Raw genomic sequence first — 25,415 nt, 5'->3', positions numbered from 1 at the left:
TTGTATTTGATTATAGTGTTAGTATTATCATATGCTTATGCTCATAACAGCAGTGTGAACATGCACAAACCTTCTGGCAAGTATCTTGCAAATTATGCCAAAGGTGTTTTAAATATTCATATCTGTTGACCCAAAGTGCACCTGTGAGGGGTGTACACTGAGGAAACAGCCGGAGAGGCAGGCAGAGTCACCACTTGAGCAAAAGAACAGAGGAAGCGAGATCTTCACTTATCACGTTTGTGGCAAAGAATTCCAGGGAAACGGGAGAGCAAGTGTAAAGGACCCAGGACTGGAGAATGCCGGGTGTGTTTGAGGAACAGCAAGGAGGCTAGTGTGCCTGGCTGATGTGGAGTGAGCAAGGGGCTGAGTGTTAGGAAATGAGGACAGAAAGTTAGAGGAGCCAGGTCAGGGAGGGCCTTGAAGGCCACGGTAAGGACTTTGGATTTTCCTCTGAGTGACCTATGAAGCAGTTGGAAGGTTCCAACCAGAGGCCATGAGCTAAGTTCTAAAAGGAGCACTGGCTGCTATTTGGAACAGAGTCCATTAAAGGCCAAGGACAGAAGAGGCACGGGGCAGTTACAAGGTTATCAGAATATCCAGGCAAGAGAGGGTGATGGCTTGGACTTGAGAGATTCTATTTTGATGGCAGAGCTGGTGGATTGGATGAGATAAGGACAGGAGTCAGGTGACTCCACGGGTTTGATCTGAACAACAGGGTGAATGATGGTCCTGATGACTGGGATGAACAGCACTGGGGGAGAAGGAGGTTTTTGGAGGATGGAATCCAGGGATTGACCGACAGTGAGGTGTCTGCTCCGTGGTCACATCAGCTTATTCTACGGAAGTCTGTAATCGTGTGTCTATTCCCTGTATCCCTTTATGTCCTTCGATGTTTCTTCCAGAAGACCCCATCTCTGGTCTGCAGCTTCACACAAAACGGAAAGGAGCAGAGAAACCATATGTTGATGACAAGGCACATTAACTTGTTCCAGGAGCTAACGTTATCAGAATGGAGGAGAATGGAATCTCTACTGGGGTGAGGTATATAAGTGATGGGTCCCCATAATTATTCCATGAAGACTTGACTGGTAATTAACCTGAGGAGGAAAAATGAATTAATGGACAGTGAAAAACACTGACGAATCTGTTACCTAAAGTGTGTGCCAAAATTGCTGCCAATTGACATACGTGTTTTAAACTAAGGAATTAAATATTCTTAGAAGCCAATTTGTTGACAGTATGTATTGGGCTTTGCCCTGGAATTCAAATGTATTTTTACCCACTCTGCAAGAGTATCAAAAGTACTGAAAAATTTATTCATATTGATAACCTTGTACCTATACGGGTATTAGATTTAATCCTCTTTTTTATTTATCAGCTTACCCCACAATGTGGGCCCAATAAATAGGGCAGCTCTTACAATATTGTTGAGCACATAAGAAAATACGGAGCATGTTAATTATATCTGTGCGTTAACGTCCTTCTACGCGTGGTAGTGCCATGTCACAGGTCATGAGGGGGCAGAGCAGGTCTTTGGTGTCACCTACCAGTCAAAAAGACACAAAGTCAATTTTATTCTTCTGAATTTGGGCCCCAGCTTCAGCAAATAGCAACATCAAGAGGCACCTGAGTGGCTCAGCCGGTTAAATGGTTAAGCGTCCATGCTGAGCATGCAGCCTGCTTGGGATTCTCTCGCTCTCTGTCCCTCCCCCACTCTCTCTGTCTAGCACACCAGTGCGCTCGCTCTTTCTCTCTCTCAAAATAAACATTAAGAAAAAAAACAAAACAAAACAAAGTAGGACTCTTAGAATTACATATTTTATCCATGTTGAAGAACAGCACAATCACTGTTGAAATTAAGGTGACATTCAAAATGGCTATCACACTTCTACATGCGGGAGCTCTGAAAATATGTGCAGCTCCTGTATCTCAGAAGACTCCCACACTCGGTTGGTGGTAGCAGTTCTGAAGCTAATTGGTGGTGGCTGGGTCACAGGGCTATGCGCTAGCTGCAGGAGAGGCTTTGAATGCGATTATCTGGCAGTTTTAGCTCCAACTGGTATGGGGACCAGTCTTTGCCCTTCGTGATAAGGTACAGTGCAGGGAATCCTCCAAAAACAGAGGGGTTCAGATGCTTAATGGCCAAAACAAATGACCAATGTCAGCCACATGTAACAGAAAATCCAGCTATCTTCTCATATAATAAGCAGCTTAGAGGGAGGCAGTTTAAGTCTGGGGCAGTGACTCAACAATGTCATTCTTTGTAGCCTGTTGACATACTGCCTAATGGGTCCAAGGTGGTACCTTCAGCCAGCACTTCTAGGTTCAAGACCAGAAGAAGAGGACAAGGCAAATCTTTTCTGAGAATCCTCAGCAGACATCCCCTTTGTCTCATTGACCAGACTTGTGTCATGAAGCCAGCCCTGGAAATGAGGGAAGTTAGAAAATTATCTAGCTGCCCCTCCACTCCCCAAAGTGGAATTTTGTAATAATAAAAGAGGGGAAAAAAATAGAGTGAACAACAAGCACTGTTTGCTTCGATTAGCACTGAGCCTGAAAAGATGACTAGAATTGCCCACCTTCTCCCCATGTGTCTCTCTAATCTCATGTAGTCTCAAAACCAACCTCATAGGGCAGGACCGCTCAGTCCCTGGCACAAGTGTGTGTGTGGGGGGGATGGGGAAGGGGTTGCTGTTGGAAGTTCTGGTCACTGGCTGCAGACAGTTCTGCTGAAGAGCCCCTAGCCTCCATTCTCCTCAACCTCTATGATGTCACATTGGAGCTTCTTTCCTTCCACCCTGGGCTGTGGCTTCCGAGGCTGCTGTGGCCATGGGGCTCCTGGAGCCAGCTGGGGCGAGGGAGCCTGGTGATTCTGATCTCCCCTGGGGGTGCAGGAGGTCCAGCCATGCCAGTCTTGAAGGACGCCATGCCCCTCATGAAGGAGCCCCATCCCCTGCCTCAGGCCCCGCTTCCCTGGATCCTCCCAAGCCTGTTTGCTGCCTTCAATGTGGTGCTGCTGGTAGTTTTCAGTGGCCTTTTCTTTGCGTTCCCGTGAGTCTCCCTCCCACACAAGCTACAGGTTTCCTACAGAGACAGAAAGGAAGACAGACAATGACAGTGCAGAGGAAGGGGAAGTGTGGAAGAGGGGCAAGAGAAGGGAGGGTACTCTAGGCAGAGGGAATCGAATGTGCAAAGGCACGGGTATATAGTGCTTGGTGCCTCTGGGAGCTGCAGGTGGCCCGTAACACTGGGTGACATTTGGTGGAGTCTCTATGGATCTGTCACCAGCCTGGATATTTAGAGCAGACTTCAAGGTATGTGGGTTCTGACCAAGTGGACCAGGTTCAGGGAGAACTTCACCTCCCCACCCCTACCCCAGATCAGGGCTGAGCCCTGCTCTGGTCTCAGTTGCAGGTGGCTGGCCCAGAATGGGGAGTGGGCTTTTCCTCTTGTCACAGGCCTCCTCTGTGTCCTCACCTTCTTCAGTCTCGTTTCACTCAATTTTTCAGACCCGGGCATCTTGCATCAAGGTGAGGCATTGGTCCCTGGGAGAAGGATGTAACCTCTCCTGAAGGGCTCCTTCCATCTCCCCTCCTCAGGCCTCAGGACCCTTTCAATGCACATCCTCATTTTCCTAGGCCCTGCCTCTGGCACTTCATCATCTAAGCCATGGAGATGTGGAAAACCAGATTTCTGGAGTTTTCCAGTTGCTTTGGGTGGGGGGAGAAGCCAGCCCTTTGAAACCACTCAGTTCTCCCTTCATCCTTCCCACTGCACAAACTCCTTAAAGCATCAGTCACAGTTTCAAAGGGCTGAGTCCTCACAGAACACTTCTGGCTGGAAACTTACCTTCCCTTTGAATGCCAGTCTCTCTGTGCTTGGGCAGATTGCTCAGTGGGGACTAGGGATGCCCCTGCCCAACTCTTCCCCACACTTCCTGGAGCCCAGTAATGATAGGGAGCTGGCCTCCCTACCCCCAGAGCAGCAGACTGATGGAAGGCCCTCTTACTGCTGCCCAATCCTCTTCCTGTGACAGGCTCCAATGAACAGGGCCCCATGATGGTGCATGTGGTGTGGGTGAACCAGAGGGCCTTCCGTCTGCAATGGTGCCAAAAGTGCTGCTTCCACCGCCCACCCCGGACCTACCACTGTCCCTGGTGCAACATCTGTGTGGAAGTGAGTGCCCTTCTTGACTGCCCACCTGCCCCCACCCTGCCCCTGCCCAGGAGGCCCACCCACACCAGCTCCTGTAGCAGGTGTGAAACCACTTCCGGGATCGCTAAAGGCCAAGGGTGGCAGTAACTCCCAGCCACTCTTGGTCACTCATGCAGGTCACTACCTGTCACCTGTCCTGGGAGGTTGGCCCTTGCCTGTGCAGGTGCTGACACGCAGAGGCATCCACACCTATGCTGGACCTGGTCAGGCCAGGGGGAGAAAGACACTCGTGTCTTCCCCCAGGCTTGCTGACACTAGGTGCCCAAGGCCCTCAGGCTGGCTGTAGGCCTGGCCAGGGAAGCTTCGCCTGTCTTCTTTGCATGTCCAGGTCAGAGGGTCTCCTGGGGTCCAAGTGCTGAGCTGTCTCATGTGCACAGGCTACACAGGTTTACAAATGTGCTGTCTTATCTGGTCCTTACAATCCGGGGAGGCCGCCTGAGTAAGGGTATTATTATCCTTATTCAATGGATGAGAAAACAGAGTCCCAGAAATATTCTGTGTCCTGCCCAAAGTTAAACCAGGATGTGTCCCACAGAAGACCAGGAAGGCCTTGTCTCTAAAGGCCTCTTGATATATGACCTTGTGAGCCATGGAGACTTAACAGTGCTCTAGCCATAGAAATGCCAGCATTAAGGACTTTGTGGCTGGGTTTCTCCCTAGGGATGGGAGCCAGTTTGAGGGGCCAAGGGTAGGCGGCCTTTGGGAAAGGGGGTAAAACCTCTGATTAGGGGTGCTCCAAGCCTGCCCCCTCCCTCTTGCCCAGGACTTTGACCACCACTGCAAATGGGTTAATAACTGCATCGGTCACCGCAACTTCCGCTTCTTCATGCTGCTCGTCCTGTCCTTGTGCCTCTACTCGGGTGCCCTGCTGGTGACCTGCCTGATCTTCCTGGTGCGCACAATCCACCTGCCCTTCTCCATGGACAAGGCCATGGCGTATCCGCCGTGGGACCCACGTAGGGAGCACTGGGGAGAGCGCGGGGTGGGGATGAGGGGCAGGATTAGCGGGGGTGGGGTGGGGGGGGAGGCGGGGTCGTCCTCCTTCCGCCCCCCAATGGTGTACGGGGAGAACCCCCAGGGACTAGGTGGGGGTGGGCAGGACCAGGGAGATGGGCGGGGCTAGAAGGGACGGGGAAGAGTTGAGAATCTACCAGGGTCATGATGGGGAATGCTAAAGGTGGCACGGGGCCTGGGGACGGTAGTGGGGTGAGGTGTACTGGGCGGAGCGCGGGGAGCGGATGGAAGGTCCCGGTTGGGGGCGGGGCTGTTGGGGCGGAGTCGGACGAGGGGCGGGGCCAGGGAGGAGGGTCCCGAGGCTCTGCTCCTTAGCTGGTGCGCAGCATCCTGGTGAGCGTACCCGCCGCCGGCTTCCTGGTGCCACTCTTCCTGCTGCTGCTGATCCAGGCCATGTCTGTGAGCGCGGCCCAGCGCTCCTGCGAGGGTAAGGTACGCGAGGCCGAGCGGGACGCGGGGATACCGGGCTGTGGGTGGTCACCTTGCGCCTCCGGGACCTCTGCCCTTTCCGCTTTGTGCACCGCCCTGGTGCCTGACGGCCTGACCCGCCTCGAAGGCGCCTCATTAGCCCTTCTGGACCTAGACGCACCTCAAATCCACCTGCTCCTAGAGTTCGGTGGTCACTCTCCTTCCTGGGTGCATTGCATCGAGGGCCTACTGTGTGCTAGGCCATGTGTGCTTAATTTTGAGCGTTGGGCGGAGAGATGAGTAAGGCTTCATCCTGCGCTTGTGTTGATAGGGTAACTGAAATCAGAATAACACCCGCCGGACGCCGGTGAACGCTACGAGAAAGGGCCTCTCCCACTTTGAGTAGCGCAGACTCAGAGAGGAACTTGAGTTCTGGGAGGACCGCTGTGTGGCGTGGGGCGTGCCGCTTAGTGGTTTGGGACCATCAGAAAACGGAGAGAGCAAATGTGAGGGGCGCAGCCTGCAGAAAGGCAGGGAAGCCTGCCAGTCTGTGGAATGTGGGTAGGATGGTGAGGAAACGGTGGTAATTGGAGCAGAAGATGGCATGGGAAATCAAGTGGACTGCTCGGGATTGGCCGGAATGAAAGGGCTCAGAAAGTCAGGTAGAGAATTTGGTCTTGGTCCAGTGGAAACCTGGCAGCCACGATAGGATTTTTTTTTTTTTTTTTTTAACGTTAGACTTCACCTTGTTTCGGTGCACAGTTATATGAGTTTTGACGTGCAGTCCTGTCCTGTAACCACCACCATAATCAAGAGTTACAACAGCTCCATCACCCCACAGAAAACTCCCTCACGGCCTTCTGTAGCCAGTTTCCCTGTCCACAGCCTCTCGCAGCCACTGTTCTGCTTTCTATCCCTATAGTTTTCCCTCTTCCAGTGGCTCATATAAATGGAATCATAGCCTTTTGAGTCTGGCTTCTTCCACTTAGCATACTGCATTTGAAATGCATCTGTGTTGCTGCCCATATCAGTAGTTTCTTCCTTTTTATTGCCACGCAGTATTGCAACTTGTGGATATACCACCACTTGTTTATCCATTTGCTGATGGAAGCGTATCCGGGTTGTTTCCGGTTTTCGGCGATTATAAACATTGGTGTACAGGCACGTGAACATACATTTTCATTTCTTTTTGGGTAAATGCTTAGGCGTGGTATTGCTGGGTCATATGGTAACTGTACATTTAACTTTATGAGGCCGTCAAATTGTTTCCCCAAATGGCTGCATTCCCACTGTGCATTTCCACAGTCAATGTGTGAGAATTTCAGTTGCTCTACATCTTCACTAACATTTGGTATTGTCAGTTTTTTCGTTTTTAATATTTTTTAATGTTTATTTATTTTTGAGACAGAGAGAGAGAGAGAGACACAGAGTGCAAGTGGGGGAGGGGCAGAGAGCAAAGGAGACACAGGATCTGAAACAGGCTGCAGGCTCTGAGCTGTCAGCACAGAGCCCGATGCAGGGCTTGAACCCACGAACAGTGAGATCATGACCTGAGTTGAAGTCCGATGCTTAACCAACTGAGCCACCCAGGCGCCGCCCCCCCCCCCCCATTTTTTTCTTTGTGAAATTATTGAGTCCTAAGACTTCTTTATGTACTCTGGATTCAGATATGTGTTTTGTAAATATTTTCTCCCAGTCTGTATGTCATCTCAATTTTTTTTAACAGTGCCTTCCAAAGATCAGAAGTTTTAAATTCTGCTGAGGTACACTATTGGTTTTTCCCTTTTATAGACCGTGTTTTTGGTGTTGTAATTAAGAAAATTTTGCCTAACTCAAGGTCACAAAGATTTTCTTATATTTTCTTCTGGAAGTTTTATAAGTTTTGGATTTTATATTTAGGACTATGACTCATTTTGCATTAAATTTTGTATATGATGCAAGGTAGGGTCAAGATGTATTATTTTTGCGAATGGGCTGTTCCAGCACCATTTGTTGAAAAGACTGTCCTCTTGCATTGAGTTACCTTTGCACATGTGTCAAGAATCAGTTAACTATGTAGTTGTGGGTGTATTTCTGGACTCTGTTCTTTTGCCAATACCACACTGTCTGGATTAGTAGGTTTACATTACATCTTGAAATTGCACAATGTAAGTTCTCCAACTTTGTTCTTTTGGGGAGTTTTTTTGGTTATCCTAGTTCCTTTGATTTTCCACATAACTTTTAGAATCAGCTTAATTTCCACAAAAACGTTTGCTGAGATTTTTATGTGGATTACATTGAACCTATAGGTCAATTTGGAAAATTGATGTTTTACCAATATTGAGCTTTTGAAGCCACAAACCTCTTTCCATGTACTTCTTCAATTTCTTTCATTAGTGTTTTGTAGTTTTCAGTATATAGATCTTGCCTACATTGTGTTAAATCTTTTCTAAGTATTTTTTTTTAATGTCTATTTATTTTTGAGAGAGAGACAGAGGGCAAGCAGGGAGGGACAGAGAGAGAGGGAGACATAGAATCCGAAGCAGTCTCCAGGCTCTGAGCTGTCAGCACAGAGCCCGACGCGGGGCTTGAACTCATGACTGTGAGATCATGACCTGAGCTGAAGTCAGCCACTTAACTGACTGAGCCACCCAGGCTCCCTGATCTTTTCTAAGTATTTTGCTTTTCGTGTTATTATAAATGTGCTACTTTTATTTATTTTATTTTTTAATTTTTAAATATTTTTTAAATTAATTAAATAGTTTATTTTTGAATTTACGTCCAAGTTAGTTGGCATATAGTGCAACAATAATTTCAGGAGCAGATTCCTTAATGCCCCTTACCCATTTAGCCCATCCCCCTCCCACAACCCCTCCAGTAGCCCTCTGTTTGTTCTCTATATTTAAGAGTCTCTTGTGTTTTGTCCCCCTCCCTGTTTTTATTTTATTTTTGCTTCCTTTATTTTTTTTATTTTTAAAGAGGGAGAGAATGGCAGAGGGGGAGAGAAAGAGAGAGAGAGAGACAGACAGACAGACAGAGTCTTAAGGAGGCTCCCTGCTCAGCATGGATCCTGATGCAGGGCTCAATCCCACAACCCTGGGATCATAACCTGAGCTGAAATCAAGAGTCAGATGTTCAAGTGACTCAGCCACCCAGACTCCCCATAAATGTGTTTTTAAATTTCATTTCTGTTCGATTATTATTATAAGGAAATACAATGGATTTTTTGCTTATCGGTCTTGAATCTTGCAATTTTGCTAGACTCACTTATTCTAATAGTTTTTTTTGTTGATTCTACATAGAAAATCATGTCATCTGGGAATAAGGACAGTTTCATTTCTTCCTTCCTAACATGTATGGCTTTATTTCTTTTTCTTTTCTTACTGTACTGACTGTCTTGGATCTCCAGTGCAATGTTGAGTAGAAGTGATTAAAGTGAACATCCTTGCCGTGGGATTCCTTTAGCAGGACGATGACTTGGCTAAAGATTGTTGTTATTATTATTTTTAAGTCAGCTCTATGACCAATGTGGGGCTTGCACTCAATACCCTGAGATTAGGAGCTGCTGAAATCAAAAGCCACATGCTCTACCCAGACTGAGCCAGCCAGGCACCCTAACTGAAGGTTGTTTTAGGAAGATTGTAGTTGCCTACATTGATGAGGGAGAGCTGGAGATACTGAGACAACTGACAGGACAGAGGAACCCTATTTGCCCACCACTTGCTGTCCTTACAGTCACTACTCAACCACTCGAGCCCACCGGTAGCTCCTCTTGCTCAGTACCCATTATCCCTTACTCATTACCTTCTGTGGTCTGCGTGTCTTCTGTCTCCAGCCTCAGTCCATCATTTCAGCCTCCCTTGGGTAGCATTCCCCTTCCCACATCCCATGGTTCTTCTAGCCCCACGTCAGGCCCTTGGCCTGCCCTTGCTCCACTGCTCAGAATGGGGCTCTCCCAGTCTGTGATCTCCAGTCTTCAGAAATCTAAATGGGGTTTGCACTCTGTGATTTGCTGCACTCTGTGATGAGTGTGACTCATTCTTTCAGGGCTCTGTCCCCTCACCAGCAGAACCTGTTTCAGGCATTCTTTTTTTTTCTTTTTTAATGTTTATTTGTTAGAGATGGAGACAGAGCGTGAGTGGGGGAGGGTCAGAGATAGAGGGAGACACAGAATCCAGGGCAGGCTCCAGGCTCCGAGCTGTCAGCACAGAGCCCGATGTGGGTCTGGAACCCACAAACCATGAGATCATGACCTGAGCCGAAGTTGGACACTTAACCAACTGAGCCACCCAGACGCCCCCCATTTCAGTCATTCTTTACACACTTCAACTTCATTCCCTTCCTACCTCCATCCCCGAACCACGTCTTTTGGGGCCACTTACCCCAGTGGTTGATACCAAGGGCACTGGAGCCAGTCTACATAAATTCCAACCGCAGCTTCATATCAGCAGGGAAATACTGGATTTGTTACTTAGCTACCTGGTGCTTTGGTTTCCCCATCTGTGAAACGGGGCCGCACGGCTTAATATGTGGAAGACATGGAGAGCAGCAGCCAGTATGAGCAGAAGCCCTATATATTGTTGTTGCTCTTATTACCGTTCCTTCCCATCATCATTTACACGTGTTCGCGTCTCTCCCATCTTAGGAACAAAGAGAACACTCCTAACAACACAAGCCTCTTCTCCACCTGTTGCCTTCTCCCCTCCAGCAGGGCCATATTTCTTGAACGAGCTGGCTATGCTTGCCGGTATCATTCTTTGCCTTCCTCAGCCAGCTTCCAGCCCGGCCTCTCCTCACTGTCACATTGGCGCTGTGCTCTCCAAGGGGCCAGTAGGCAGCACTAAGACTTAATTTTTCCAGGCTGCACACAGTATCAGGGAAGCTGAATGCCCCTGCCGTGGCCACTCAGGGCCCCACTGTCTGCTTTCCAGGGCTGCTGCACCTTGGAGTCTTGGCCCCGGCTGCCTGCTCTTCTGTGCACTGCCCTGCCCACTCCCCAGCTGCCTGAAAGTTAAGGCAGGCTTTGGTGGTGGTGGTTGTGTCCTCAGCCCCCAGTGCTGTGCCTAGGACATTGTTGAGGCCCCCAGATATTTCCGAGCGAATGAGTGAGTCTTTACACAAAGGAATTGATAATGCCTGGGGAGAGAAGGAGGGAGAGAAAGAGAGAGAAAAATGCCTGATGCCCTGATCCCTGGGGAAAAAGGGCAGAGAGCAGAGGCAGCAGAGAGCCTGGGAAGGAGGAGTTGGGAAGAGAAGATGCCCGCTTTGATTTTTGTCCCGTGGAGTGTGGGAGCATTTGAGACACGGAATTGGAGCTGTTGGATTCCATTCACATCCGAGAAGCTCTCATGTGGGGAGAGGAAGGTGCTGTCGTTTACTAGTGAGTTCTAATGAGTTCATCAGACAATTATCATGCCTTTAAGTGTTGGACAGTTGTTTTTGTATACTTCATATACATCTAATCAATCAAAATTTATTTCTCTAAATTTAAAATTCTAATTGTAAATATAATCAAACTCTTCTAACCATTTAATTAAAATTTCAAATAGAATGGCAGTTTCCCTTAATGCTTTAAACGTTAGAACTCAAAGTGTCTTGATGGTCGATGTCACTTTTTGTCAACAATGGGACATTGTGGAGCCGTCTTGACTTTTTCTCCCCTAGGTGTCAGCTGCCCTGCATGGAGTCCTGAGACCTTGTGATGGAGAATAGTGTTGAAGGTCAAAATCTTTGTGACAGGGGCATGGGACACAGGGGAGCTCCCCGTGGTGGGCAGAGGTGCCCTTGGGCCACTTTTGATCATTACAGACATTTTGTAGCTAAGGCTCTTGACGTCAGGGTGAGAATCTGCTCGTGCTGGGGAAGGGGAGGAGGGCGGGGCTGATGGGAGGGAGGGGAGGGGAAGAACTTGGTTAAGAGTATTCACGGGAGGACTTCACCTTTGGGCTTGACCTTCACTGCATGGGTGTTCAGGAACTTCAGTCCAGATTTCCAGGGCCAAGTTATTTTGCTAGGGAAATATGGTTGGGCCCCATGCAATTGGCCTTCTAGATAGTGAAATTCAGTGAAAGCACAAGTTTGGAAAAAATGAGAACTGGGAAGGTAGGGAAATTGGGGGAGGGGTATGGAACTGTATTTGGACCAGTTTAGCCACAAAAAGATCTGAAAGTGTATCTAGAAGGAGATAGCAGGAGGATGTGGTGTGGCCAAAAGAAACAGAGAAGGAGAGGATGCTGCAAAAGAGAGTACGGGTGATGGGGGAGGATCCCTGAGAAGGCAGGAGAGGTGGGGGCAGGGCCAGGGGTTGCCTGGAGAGAGCTACTCAGAGGTGAGTCAGGGGAGGCCTTGGCTCACTGGCCCTGCTTCTCTGCCCTTGGAGTCTTGCCATGGGCCTGTGTTGAGCTGATGGTTCAGGGAGGACCATCAGAGGGTAGGCTGCCCGGTCATGCTGAACCTGAGTTCCTCTTTTGGCCCTCACCTCCCTCCAGTGCCGATACCTGCAGGGATACAACCCCTTCGACCACGGCTGTGCCAGCAACTGGTATTTAACAATTTGTGCACCGCTGGGACCCAAGTGAGTTTGCAGATCAGAGGACCCAGTGATGGGGTGTGGTGGGGGGGAGGGGGAGTTGGGATAAAGCCGGGTCGTCGCCCCTGACCTCTTAGCCCCAGCTCCCAGGCCTTTATACTCACTGTTCTTCTTTCGGGGTTTCCTTCAGGGCATTGTGAGAGCCTCTGGAACCCTCACTTCCTTGCCTTTGTGGATTCTTACCCTAAGAATGTGGTAGAGGGGCACTAGAGCCTGAATGAGACTGGCCGCAGCTCTCTGCAGGGCCAAGCCTTGGGCTGTGTGCTCCCCAAGCTGAGGGGGAGCAGGGCAGGAGGGCCATGACCCCTTCCATCTGGCTTATTGCTCCCCAGGTACATGGCTGAAGCTGTCTGGCTGCAGAGAGTGGCGGGGTCTGACTGGGTGCCCATCCAGAACCTGCACTTCCCAGTGTGCCCCTCGGTGCTCAGTCCCCCAGCCCTCTCAGACCCTGGCTCTGGCCCCCAGCCCCAACCTCTGAGTCTCCACAAACCAGGGAAGGGTCCCTCAGGGAGAGGCTCTAGTTTTCCAGGAGGTAAGAAGAGAGAGAGAGAGAGAGAGAGTACTTGTGTGTGTTGGGAGAGGGATTCTGTGGATATTACAAGTGTTGGGGGGAACCCCCTCACCCCATGTTTGGCTGACCCTGAGACTGGAGCACTCAGAGCTTGAGGGAGGGGGATCATAGACCTGAGGAGTGCTGGAAGTAAAGTCACAGTCCTCAGAATACAGCAGGGGTCCCTGGAGACATAAAGAGAAAAGACCACTTGCTGGTTGGCCTGAGGCCACTTACCCTTTCTGGGTGTCTGTTTCCTCAGCTATTAGTGACTGAGACTAGGCCAGTGGTTCATAATTCTGAGATTGGAGCCCTTTATTTAAAGGCAACTTTTACTCTGAAGCCCAACATATGAAATGCCTGGAAGTGGACCATTAGGAATGAAGTGGGGGTGTGTAATCCACAGCCTCCTCCTCCCCCAGGGCCCCTGCAGTGACATTCTGTGGGACCAGCCCACTCCCTTTGCTCTCTCTGTGGGGCTGGTGGCTTGGACAGTTTCTTGCTCCCCGACTGGAGGGTCATGAGCTGTGGGGCAGGGGCTTGGGGAGAGCCCCCATCCCTCCACTCTGTGTTTAGCTCCACGCAGGCCCAGTGTTTTTTCCCCTGCTGCAGGAGTGCCCCAGACGAGGCTCTGCCCACCTCTCGCCCCTTCACACCCGGCGATGCCAGGAGCCCCTGCATCTGAACCTCATCTCCTGAGCCCTGTGTGGAGGCCTGTCTGTGCCCCACCCTTGCCCACTTCCCTGGTGGGAGTGTCAAGATCCTCCACCAAAGCCTATTAAATACCCACTGCCTGCCTCCTACAAGGTCCTGTCTGTCCTATGGGTGAGGGAGCTTGGAGGTGAGGGGGGCTCTGGGGGGCTGGGACAAAGACTCCGGGAGGGAGGAGCCAGGGTCCCATATTGGCTGGCTCTGCGATTTTGGGCAAGACACTCAACACTTCTCTCATCCTTAAAATGGGGCAACCATAAGGACCACAGTGAGGCCCGGAGACGATGTCAGAGAAAACCTAGCCGCCAGAGAAAACCTAGCTGTCCCAGGGAGGTCAGCCCTGGGAACGTCCAGGCCTCTGCCTGCCACTCCCCTGTCTGGCTGCAGGGGGCGCCCGCCGCCTGGGAATTGGCCAAGCCAGCCAGGTCCAGCCTTGCCACTCTGGAGCCTCCCTGGTGACTTGGCGGCCCTCAGGCTGGGAGTGGGCCCTTTTGCGGCCTCATCCCTGGGAAGTGGAGGGGTGGGGGTATTCTCCATTACAGTACAATTCTACATCTTTCTTACTAACTGGTGTCACCTTGGTCACTCCTTCCTGTTGGGGAGTCACATGCTGGTTCTGGTCCTGTCCCTGGGGTGGGTCCCAGACCCTGTGAGTCTGCAGGCCCCTGGGGGACGGGAAGGGGGTGGGGAGAGAGGGAACTACCTCAAATTGCGGTTTCTCTAGTGGGCAGTGTGTGACCTTGGGAATAGAAATGATGGCACCTTTCCCGGAAGGGTGTCAAAGGACAGAATAAGGTGGTTCATGCCAAACGTCAGGTGCACAGTAGGCACACGATGAATGCAGCAGTTATATTTATGGTTGTTTTCTCCACCGAACACCTAGCAGACCACCCAGCATTTCTCCAAGGACCACCCTCTCAGAATTACCTGGGTCCTCAGACCACTGATTCAGAATCTTGAGGAGAAGGGAGGGCAGGAATCTGAATCTGAATTTTTGTCAAGTGCCCCATGTGCTCCTGCCACCCTGAAGGTTCAGAACTGCTACATTAGGAGGTGATGATGGGCACTAACCACGCTGCTTCCTGCCACCCTCGTTGCCAGGCGAGCTCAGGATGTGGTGAAGGTGAGAGGAAGGCATGTCAGCAGAGGACCAGGTGAACACCTCAGGGTCCCATGGAGGTTTGTGTGCCTGTATGTGTATTGTGGGGGTGGCAGGAGCTCATCCTTTGGGGGTGCCAGCCCAGCCTGGAGAGGTGGGTGACCCACAATGCAGGACATAACTTCAGTTCTCTATATGCTGAGTGCCTCTCGCTGCTGCCCTTCCTTCTTCCTCCTCCCTGGAATGTCCATGGCGGCTTTGGGCCCTTCCCTGTCCAGCCCCAGCTTTACCCTTGGCTCTGGCTCTGGCTCTGGCTCTCTGGGCCCCTGAACAGTCTTGCTCAACCCCAAGGACTACAGCTCTTTCTTGCCCCCTTTGCCCTGGTCTCATGGACTCCCCATGCCAAGCGCTCTCGGTGTTCAAGCCTTTTCTCAGCTCTCACCCCTGCTTAACTCAGAGTTAACCTTGGGTTCTGGGAGGGGTGCAGGGTACTCACTGGCATACAGAAAGGCAGCCTAGTTTTGGCCTTGTTGCAAATAGCTTCGGTGGCCACATTTAAAAGTCTTAGGGCCAGCATTTACAAATAAAGGTGAAGCAGTCATATCTGTCTGGGAAGCCTGTAGTCCAGGGGTGCCTGGGGAGGGGAAGAGGGCATGAGGCCTTTTGAGCCCCCAACCCCAGGGGTGTATGTGGTGTATGTGTTCATCACCTGTCTGGGTGGTTTCAGAGGGCACAGCTCAGCCCTGGCTGCCCAGCAGTGAGGAGAGTTGCAGGCCTGCTCCAGATTGGAGTCCTCTGAGCCTGAGCCAGAGAAGAAGAGAGCCCAGGAATCCTGAGCCAAGGCCTGGATATTCAGGGAACTGGCTGAGTACCCAGGTGGTGCCTGCCTGGAGCCCCAGCTCTGCCGGGGCCTGAGAAAGCCAGGCCCCAGGGTCTGGAAGGCCTAGTCCTGCTCTGCCACATGGCCTGTTTCTCTGCTGCCCTGCCTGGTTCAGAGCCTGGCAACTGGTCATTAGGACTGAACCTCCTGGGTCACTGCGCCCAGCTGTACAGGGGACTCACTCCCTCTCCAACAGGGCTTTCCAAGTCTTTATAAGAATTTTTTAAATGTTTATTTTAGAGAGAGACAGAGAGAGACAGAGCATGAGTTGGGGAGGGACAGAGAGAGAGAAGGACACAGAATCTGAAGCAGGCTTCAGGCTCTGAGCTGTCAGCCCAGAGCCAGATGCAGGGCCCGAATTCATAGGCTGTAAGATCATGACCTGAGCTGAAGTTGGATGCTTAACCAACTGAGCCACCCAGGCGCCCCAGAGCCTTCCAAGTCTTAAGCTAGGTGTGAGTCATCTCCCCAAAAGCCTGGGCCTCAGTTTCCCCATTAGGCAAGGGCATAACTTTTCTTAGGTTCTCAAAGGCAGCCATGACTCCTCTGCTCTGGGGCATAGATTTTGGGTCTTTCTCATCCATCCCAAACTGAGGTTTTTAGGATTTCTTTAGAAAGCCCTTTGGATCAGGTTCCTCTGCTCCTCAAAGGGTAAGTGGACCTAGCTTGCCCCTTCCTGTGACTCCGCCCACACCCATCCCCTAAGCCTTAGACCCACCCTCAGAGATTCTTTCCTTCCAGACTAAAAGCTTCAGCTGAGCTGCGCTCACCTTGCCTCTGTGCTCCCTCCCCACTTCTGCTGAACCTGCCCTCGATTCTCAGATATACCCCTTGGAGCCCTTGGCCCACTGATAAGAGCAGCGGTATTATCCGAGTCCAGTTATGGGGCCAGCTCTCCCCACACCCAGAAAGCCCTGCCATCGTTGCCTTCCCTGGACAGAAGCCAAGGAGTGACCTCTCACTCCGTAGAGCTGCCAGGTATCCACGGGCCTGGAGCTCTTCTGAGGTCCCCAGCCCATACCTGGAACCTCGTGGAGGGGTTTGGACCTGGGATGGGGAGCCCAGAAGTAGCTGTGCTTTTGTCATTTCTAGACTTTTCCTCCATGGGCCTGCTAGAAGGTCAGGGCATGTGGTGTGGGAAGAGCACTGGCTTGGGTGTCCTTCAGCTCTGCCACCGACTAGTATGCTATGGGAATGAGTCTCTTCCCTCTGCTCGGCCTCAGGTGCCTTGTCTGTAAATAGGACAATCAGCATGGCTACCTCACAGCTGGTCACAGGATCCCAACTCTTTCAAGCTGCGAGGGACTCAGGGGTCACCTTCTCCAGCTGCCCCTCCACCCCCAGTTTCACAGATGGAGATTAGAGAGGGAAGGGATTGCCTAAGATGACACGGTATCCAAGCCAGGTGGAGTTCTGTTTGCCAGGCTGCCTCTTCCATTCTTGCTCCGGGGACCATTCTAGAGGAGCAAGGACTTGGGCAGCCACTACAGGGCCCCGCCTTCCAGCCCCCAAGCTTCAGAGCCAGGCAGTGCCTTTCAGCATAGTGCTTGGGGAGCCGATAAGAAGGCCTGGCTTAACTCTGTCTCCAGCCCTGAGCTGGGAGTGATAATCATGCCTAGCCCTGCCCTGCCCTGCCTGCCCCACCCAGGAGGGCACTGCCGGTGGCTGAGGGTGGGGTAGGGACTGATGGGGCAGAGGAGGTTTGCCGCAGTGAGGGATCAGGGCCCAGAATCCTACTGTGTCGCAGAGCCCAGGCCCCTGGTCGAATGACCCTCCTGGGCCCCTGGCCCAGTGCCTCGTACCCAGGTGATGCTCCCCCAGTGCCCACATCCTACTCTTTAGTTCCTGTGTGCAGAGTGTGCAGGGCTGAAGGTTTGGCAGGCCCTGTAATGGGTGATGAAACCTTCACTGAGCACCACTGGGGCCTGCCCAGGGACAGGGGTTCGTATGCACTTTTTTAATCCTCACAATCCTCTGAAGTTGTCACGTTTTAGAGATGAGGGAATCAGCACTAAGCAAACAGGCCTCTTCCCCAGGGTCACACTTCTAAGAGGCACAGCCACATCCCTTTTAGCCTTCACCATTGCACTGTACTTCTATAGGCAGTTATATATATATTTTTAATTTTTTTAATGTTTACTTATTTTTGAGAGAGAGAGAGACAGAGTGCAAGTTGGGGAGGGGCAGAGAGAGAGGGAGACACGGAATCCAAAGCAGGCTCCAGGCTCTGAGCTGTCAGCACAGAGCCCGATGCGGGGCTCGAACTCGTGGACTTCGAGAACATGACCTGACCTGAAGTCGGACGCTCGACCGATTGAACCACCCAGGTGCTCCAGCAGTTATATTTTATTTCAGTTTGTTACAGTAGTTCCCCTTATCCACGGGGGTATGCTCCAAGACCCCCAATGGATGCCTGAGACCGGGGTACTACTGAGCCCTATATATCCGATAATAAAGTTTCATTTATACAATAGGCACAATAAGATTCACAACAACAACTAAAAGTAAGCTGGAACGATGATAACAAAACACTATAATAAAAATTATGTGAATGTGGTCTTTCTCTCAAAAGCTCTTGCTGGACTGTGCTCACCATTGTGGTGGTGATGTGAGATGATTAGATGCCTACCAGTCGAGCTGTAGTGAGGACAACGGCATCAGCACCTTGACACAGTGTTAGGCTAGTGTGGGCCTTTTGATGACATCTCAGAAGGAGGCTTGTCTGATTCGAGACCACAGATGACCCTGTGTGAGTAACTGAAACCGTGGATCAGGGCAGACTGCTGTTGTGGTTGAGACCTGGGCTCGGCAGCCAGACTGCTGGCTTCCCCTGTTGTGAAAGGAGATACACTGTTGCCCCTCGTAGCGCTGTTCCGAGGGTACATCATGCAGGGCGTGCAAAGAACTGGGCTCAGCACTGGCACCCTGGAGGTGCTTGATTGATGGCGGTGATCATGGCCTCCATGTGATAGAGGTGTTGCCCAGAGATGAGACTTGGTGATCTCCTGTGGCCTCAGGATGCTGGTCACCATGGCAACAGCAGCCTGCCTCTGCCCGGTTTGCTGTGGGTTCCCTAATGGCCAGGCTGCAAAGGTGAAGGGTGCTGCTTCAGAGGGGAGATTTTGTGGTCATGTTTTAGAGAAAAGCAACCAATGTCAGTGTCTCTGGGCCAAAGGAGAATGGAGGGGTGGCCTGAGAGTCTTCAAGGGAACAGCAGGATGACCACCCAAAGGCTCTGCCCTCCCGCATGGTGACAGAGTTTCCTGTTAAGAAAACACACTGTTGCTTCTATTTTGGGGCCGGATAGTGTCCTAGGCTGAAGGAGGTCAAAGCTGTGGTCGTCTGAACCCTGTGTTTGAGCTGTGCTCGGAGCTCCTGCCTGCTCTCCCCTCTCCCTGTGGCCAGTCCTTCCCTCACCTCAGTCTTTGCTCCCCACTTCTCACCTCCCCCACCCAGCCTCGCTTCACCATTCCCAACCCCCAGCTGTTCCTGGACTACAGCTTCCAGGAACTCAAAGTTAACTGTCTGGCAACTTTCAAGTAATACCTTTTAACTGTGATTCTTGGAAGGCCCTGGGCTTGGGTGTGGAAACCCACAGAGCTCTGGGCCAGGCCAGAGGCAGGGCCTGCACAGGGCGCCTTTGTCTGTCTCCAACGGGGCTTCCTCCTCCCAGCCAGGCACACGCTTTCACAGCTTTCTGGTCAGGGCAGTTTTGCTGCTGAAATTGGAGATTCCCAAGCTGGAAGGGTCCCTCCTGAATATCTAGTTTCCTTCTCAGTGAGAAGAAAACCAAGGCACTAGTGGGGGAGGTTCAGTAGGGCCTCCCCCAGGTCACACACCTAAGTAGAGGCCAGGCGAGACTGGGTTCCAGAACTCCTGCTTCTGAGTCTTTCCATCACGCCACCGTGAGCAACCAGGTGGGTCAGAGGCCTGGACTGTAAACCGGGAGGCACTCTTTCTTCTCCTGGAGGCCTAGTAGCTTGGGTCTGGTAGGCAAAATCACAATGACGACAAAAATAGTATCTGTTTGAGTGCTAACTGTGGGGTGAGTGCTTTGCGTTCTTTGCATTATCTCATTTAATCCTCATAATGACTTGTGGGGAAGGTGCTGCTGTTACTTTTGTGGATGGGATCCTGGGCAGGCCTTGGCCTCCATCTCCCTGTCTGCAAGGACAGAATTTTCTGGAGGCTCCCTGGGACTACTCTTACCCTGACCTGCTGGAAGTCCATGACTCAGTGACCAGGAAGGAGGGCCCCTAGTCTGGGGACAAGCCCTGAAGTGGACAGGACTTTGTCAGGGCTTATTGAATGACCCATTAGGGTCCTTTACCTGAACCTCATCTGTCCCCTGGTAGCAGGCGATGCATTAGGTCACCAAGCAAGGGTACTAATCCCTGGGCAGGACCCTTGGCCATCTGTGCTGGAAAAGTCCTTTGCCCAGTGCTCACTACAAATCTGTCTGTTCCTCAGCCACTGACAGAAATGGAAAGACTGCCCTATCTGCCCTTTTCCTGGCCAGGACGGTGGGACTGTGTGGAGAGAGCACAGACTGGGCATCAGGAGAGCTGTGTTGGAAAGCAGCCCTTGCTGCTTCTGGTCGTGTGGCCCGGGAAAGCCCCTATCATCTCAGAGCCACTGTTCCTACATCTGTGAAAGGGACACTAAAGGTCGTGCAGAGCTTCCTCAGCGCTGTGGGGTCACGCAGTGCACCATGGGAAGACACTGACATTCACTTCTTTGCACAGGCCACAGCTGAGTAGGTGTGGGGTTGCTGTGAAAGGAGCAGTAGGAGGGCCATACTTGGTTTCAAGTCTTTGTCTCCATTTCCCCTTCTTGGGCCTTCTTTTCTGGCTCTGGATTTGGATCATTTGGAAATGGTCAAAGCCAAGAATGGGCCACCTCTTTTCTTTTTTGTTTTAATTTTTTTTAACGTTTATTCAGTTTTGAGAGAGAGAGAGAGAGAGAGAGCGTGCGCGCATGAGAAGGGGAGGGGCAAAGAGAGAGAGGGAGACACAGAATCTGAAGCAGGCTCCAGGCTCTGAGCTGTCAGCGCAGAGCCCGACATGGGCCTCGAGCCCACCAACCGTGAGATCGTGACCTGAGCCGAAGTTGGACGCTTAACCAGCTGAGCCACCCAGGCGCCCCAGGCCACCTCTTTTTAAATCCCAGACAAAGACTGGTCACCTTCCTTGGGTGACTTCTCAGCTCCCTCTCTTCCCCACCAAGTATCTGTCCCTAGGGGGATAGCTGGCCGGCCTTAGGTTTGGGGCAGAGATGTGACCCTCTCTGCTCCCAACTGGTACTACCACCTTGTCAGTTCCTCTGGATCCCTGGCTTCAGGGTGCCCTGGAGTGGAAGCCTCTGGAAGGTCTCAAGGTCTGGCTGGGCCAGGCTCACTCTGAACCTGCAGCGGAGACTTGGGCTGCGCCCATCTTGGCCGAGAGGCTCACTCTGCCTTGGACACAATTCAGACCAAAGAGTAAAGGAGGTTTGTTCCTAAAGCAGAGACCAGAAGTAGGCACACAGAGGGCTCTTTGCTTTGGAGTTGAAGCTTTTAAAGATTTGTTTTCTTTAAATATCCTGCTGCAGGAAAAAGAAGCCAAAAATCAAACATTGCTGAGACATAAATTTCAGGTGACTTTAAAGGCACAATTTGTTTAGTTTCCGTCCCACCCTGTTTCTGCTCAGTAGGGTCTCGGGACGTGTCCCTGGGGTTTCGGGGTGGGTCCACACCCACCTAGCTCATCTATCCAGCTTCACCAGGAGGTCTCCTCAGTACCCGATCCAGCCAGTGGGCCTCCTGGCACATCCTGACCCCAAACTTGGTCCCAGGGAGGGTCTGTGCACATCCAGCTCAGGAAGTGGATGTGACTTTCCTCCATCCTCAGCTGCTTTGGCACTGTTGATTATACCCTCTTTCCTGAAAACTCTCTTTTCATCCTTGACCTCAGGGATCAGACGTACTTGCTTCTCCTCCTAACTCCTGCCCTATGACTCTCCCTCTCACCACCTACCAGGAAAACTTCCAGGCTCTGTCCTGTTGCAGAACTCTTGCAGAACTCATGCCCTTGCCTTCAGCAGTGCTGGGCCCTGCCAGTGCCCCAGGCTCTGGCCTTAGGTTTTTTCTTTTTTTCCAGCTTTACCAGGTTATAATCGACAGATAAAATCATAAGGTACGTAAAGTGTACAACATGATAATTCGCTATCTCTATACATTGTGGAAGGATTCTCCCCATTGAATTGGCCTTAATTTTCTGATTGAATGATTTCCTTGGAGTCCTACCGGAGGCTCAGGGGTCCTTCCATATCCTAGCACAGTGGGGAAAGGAGTGAAAGCAAAGACAAAACCAGCCATTGAGTGAAAGGAGCGCTTGGGTAGCATGAGGAAGCAGCTGAGCAGGGTGCCAGGGCCTGGATCCGTGGGAGAGGGTGTCTGGGTGTCCCAGCCTGTTCCCAAGCCTAATCCAAAGGGTGTCCCAAAAGAGGGGCCTTGACCAACGAGGAGCAGGGTGGGAGGAAACCTCTGGGCAGCCTCATTTGCCCTCTTGGTCCCCAGGGTCCCTGCTGTGGTAGGGACCACATGGTAAGCCCCGGTAGGGATGGGGAGGGAGGGCACCGGGTGGAGGAACTTGCAGAGGAGAAACCAATCAAGAGCTTAGTGATGTCATCTAGGGAGGAGCCTGAACTGGGATAGTGGGGCTAAAAGTTCATTCATTCAACCAATACCGAATAACTACAATGTATCCAGGAGGTAATGAAATTGGATTTAAAAAATAATGTGTTCATGGATGGCATATCGTTAATTTTCAATCTTATATATGTATTTCTGTTTTTGTTTTTTTATTTTTTAACATTAAAACACATTTTTTTTTTAATGTTTAATTTTGAGAGAGAGAGGGAGACACAGAATCCCAAGTAGGCTCCGGGCTCTGAGCTGTCAGCACAGAGCCCGATGCGGGGCTCAAACCCAAGAACCATGAGATCATGTCCTGAGCCCAAATCAAGAGTCAGACGCTCAACCAACTGAGCCACCCATGTGCCCCTATATATGTATTTTTAAAAGACTGGAAGCAAGCTCATCAGATGCTTATGGTGGATGAGCAAGTGCTTCCTAGCTGGAGGTGGGGGGAGGGGGGATTCTGACTGTCAGCCTGGGTGTTTGGACACCTGATTTCTAGGCCCAGCACTTCCTCTGTGGGTTTGTGTGACTGCAAAAAGCCCTTCCCCTCTCTGGACCTGTTCCCTTATCTGTGGAATGATGATATGGAACCAAAAGATCTGTGACTCCTTCCAGTGCCGATGTTACCTGAGAACAGGGGGGTTATGGGCACTTTCGCTGGCTTGGCTGGGGCTGCTCTGCTCTGTAGCCACTGCAGGCCCCTCTCCTGGAGGGTTCCACAAAGGGGAGGTAGTGGCCCACAGCCTGCTATGCTGTCAGGCTCTGATCTCAAGTTAGAATCATGTCTCTCATCTGTTCACACCTAGTTTGAACCATGAAAGCGTCCCCACCCTCCACTCACCTCCCAGCCCTTCAGTTCTGGCCGTCTCATAACTTGGCACAGAGGGGACTATGACAAAGCTGCCGCCTTCACAGCCTTGATGGCCCTGAAGCTTCAGTCAGGAAGTGAGGGCACCAGCCAGACCAGGGGGTAACGTATCGTTTATGTGTCCCCAGTGTGCAAGACACTGTCTGACTCACTCATTCTCCACAGTGGCCCTGGATGGGAGGTTTGAGTGTCACCTTTGTCTCATGGAGGAGGAGGTGAGAGGTAAAACTGTGGGTCCAGTCACACAGCTGTGAGCTGCTGTCCCGGCATCAGAGCAAAAAGCAGCCAGAGTCTCAGGCTGCTCTTCCAAGGGTAGTGGAGAGTCTCCAGCTGCCGTCAGACCCTGACTCCTGACCCCCTGCCAGAATTCGGTATGTGGTGGCAGGGGGTGAATCCATTACTGATTAGACCCACTGGAAACCCAATTGTCTTCCCTAGAAAATCCCATTGACAGCATTGCTTTTCCTCTCTTTGTTCTCCGGGCTCTGAGTCTCCCAGACTCCCCAGCAGTCAGCGGATCTGGTACCTTCTGGCATCTTTCTGTGATGAAAACAAGCTCCTGAATAGGAGAGAAGTTAAGGTCCCCAGCCATCCTGCTGTCCCCCTCGTGTTGAGCTGGCCTCAGGGACCTGCTTCTTGCTTTCACAACTTCCTTATTTGACCTTATTTGGTCAACTGTCTTTTTTCCCCAGCCTGCTCCCCCGCCCCCCATACCACTGGTTTTTCTTCTTTAAATTCTAAAATAGGAGGGCAGGGTAAATTATGTCCTTTCTTCTATCTGGGCCTCAGATTTTAGGCAGGCTTTGAGATAAGTAAAAAGTACTGTCTTATCAAATGCTTTCACTGTTTCATGTTGACTGCTGGCATTATAGTAATAGTTTTTGAATATTCATTGCACATATCCAGGAATGTGGAGTATTCTGGGTTAATTGGCCCTCCTTGGATTAGCCTGAGTACCTGAATACCATGATAACCCTGTTTCAGTGGCCAAGTGTCTTTAGACCACATCTTGGAATATAATCTAGTTGGAAATTGGGGGCTGCCTGTAATTCGTAACAAATTCAAATCTGCTGCATCTTGGGTGGGATTCCTAACCTTGCTTATTTGGCTAATAGTCCATACGTCATAGGACTGTTTTAAGTATTACATGAGGTAAGGTATGGGAACATGCCAGCACATAATGAGTGCTTGATAAATATCCCACGCTGTTTACCACTGCACACTGCCCTGGGGGCTCGTGTCTTAGCCTCTCTGAACCCCAGTGTTTTCATCTATGAACTGGGGCCACAGCCCTGGACTTGCTCTGACTACCTTGTAGGTTGGCAGTGAAGTACCAAGCAGAGAGTGTGAAAGCACCTTCTATGCTGAAGGCGCAGAGCACAATTAAGAGATTGTTACATGCAAGCCCCATGGCACCGCTTAATTGACTTGTTTTTAAAGAGCTAAAGCTCCAGTCCCCAAACTCTTAAGTCCCGGTGAGACTAGGCCACACCGAGCTCGGGAGTCACGGAGTCGGGCTGTGCCTGCCCACATAGCTGTAGAGACCTGACCTGTAATGAAGGGCATATCTGTCCTCACCCTTCTGCGGGTGTCTGCCTTCGGTCCCCAGCCCTGGGTTTTCAGGCACCAACTGGCAGGAGGTATGTGCTCTGACAGTGTGGCCTGGATGCCCAGATGAGCTGGCCTCTCAGTTCACAGTTGGGCCCTAGGGCTCCTTGTCCTCTGTGTCCCTCTCTCCTGGCAGGGCAGTGGCGGTCTTGGTCCTTGTCCTCCAAGAGGGCCAGTGACTCCTCCAGGCAGAAGTCCCCACACCCACAGCTGCTACACACCTGCCCGGGGAGGGGTGGGTTCAAGCTGCCCATCTCTTACCTCAGGGTCTTCCAAATCATGTTACAACAGCTTTCATGTCCCTTCCCCAGAGGACTTTGGATTTGATAGTTAAGTATTTATTGTGATGACTATTGGAAAAGCCTGTAGCTGGCTCAAAAGAGGCCTGGCCTACCAAGAAGGGAAGAATTTGGAGACAGGAGTTTTTATTTATTTTTATTTATTTATTTAAAAAAAAATTTTTTTTTTAAGGTTTATTTATTTTTGAGACAGGGAGAGACAGAGCATGAATGGGGGAGGGACAGAGAGAGAGGGAGACACAGAATCGGAAGCAGGCTCCAGGCTCTGATCCATCAGCCCAGAGCCCGACGCGGGGCTCGAACTCACAGACCGTGAGATCGTGACCTGAGCTGAAGTCGGACACTTAACCAACTGAGCCACCCAGGCGCTCCGCGACAGGAGTTTTTAAAATGCATCATTTAAAAGGAACAGAAGAGGCTGCATATATTAATCTATTGCATGGGCCCTGTGTTCTTTAGCAAAGCATATTTTTTACAAAGTGAGACGATTTGAAGCTGACTTGATGAGAAACACGA

General features: G+C 51.1%; 1 protein-coding gene and 1 long non-coding RNA gene across 11 annotated transcripts; one reads left to right on the top strand and one right to left on the bottom strand.

The window, feature by feature from the left end:
• Positions 1-51: 51 nt before the first annotated feature.
• On the bottom strand, positions 52-2,732 carry LOC132683580 (uncharacterized). Of its 2 annotated transcripts, XR_009612293.3 has the most exons (4): positions 2,626-2,732; positions 2,305-2,423; positions 1,384-1,543; positions 52-1,097 (listed from the first exon to the last, which is right to left on the bottom strand). It is a non-coding gene; the product is annotated as an uncharacterized LOC132683580 (long non-coding RNA). The 2 variants fall into 2 exon arrangements; XR_009612292.1 differs by lacking the exon at positions 52-1,097 and having other exon boundaries at positions 1,299-1,543; positions 2,626-2,730.
• A 6-nt stretch (positions 2,733-2,738) lies between these two features.
• ZDHHC19 (zDHHC palmitoyltransferase 19) lies at positions 2,739-25,016 on the top strand. Of its 9 annotated transcripts, none has more exons than XM_078453096.2 (8): positions 2,739-3,019; positions 3,459-3,530; positions 4,037-4,176; positions 4,979-5,151; positions 5,556-5,661; positions 12,105-12,190; positions 12,538-12,737; positions 13,332-13,561. In XM_078453096.2, exons 1-8 carry the CDS (start codon positions 2,830-2,832, stop codon positions 13,535-13,537), a joined length of 1,173 nt encoding a protein of 390 aa, XP_078309222.1. In that variant the 5' UTR covers positions 2,739-2,829; the 3' UTR covers positions 13,538-13,561. The 9 variants fall into 9 exon arrangements, with proteins under 9 accessions (XP_078309222.1, XP_060495640.1, XP_060495637.1 ...); XM_060639657.3 differs by lacking the exon at positions 13,332-13,561 and adding an exon at positions 14,497-25,016 and having other exon boundaries at positions 2,814-3,051; positions 3,409-3,530; XM_060639654.1 differs by having other exon boundaries at positions 2,814-3,051; positions 3,415-3,530.
• Positions 25,017-25,415: the final 399 nt, after the last annotated feature.

Source organism: Panthera onca, chromosome C2 (assembly GCF_046562875.1).
Source record: "Panthera onca isolate mPanOnc1 chromosome C2, mPanOnc1 haplotype 2, whole genome shotgun sequence".
Taxonomy (NCBI): Eukaryota; Metazoa; Chordata; class Mammalia; order Carnivora; family Felidae; genus Panthera; species Panthera onca.
The sequence above is the reverse complement of the archived record's forward strand: the minus strand, read 5'-3'. Positions and strand labels throughout refer to the sequence as shown.

Excerpts from the sequence above, each read along its gene's own strand:
- ZDHHC19 (XM_060639653.1), top strand. The coding sequence starts at position 2,906 with ATGCCAGTCTTGAAGGACGCCATGCCCCTCATGAAGGAGCCCCATCCC. Across the intron at positions 3,531-4,036 it reads CCCGGGCATCTTGCATCAAG|GCTCCAATGAACAGGGCCCC; the intron begins GTGAGGCATTGG and ends TTCCTGTGACAG. Across the intron at positions 4,177-4,978 it reads GGTGCAACATCTGTGTGGAA|GACTTTGACCACCACTGCAA; the intron begins GTGAGTGCCCTT and ends CCTCTTGCCCAG.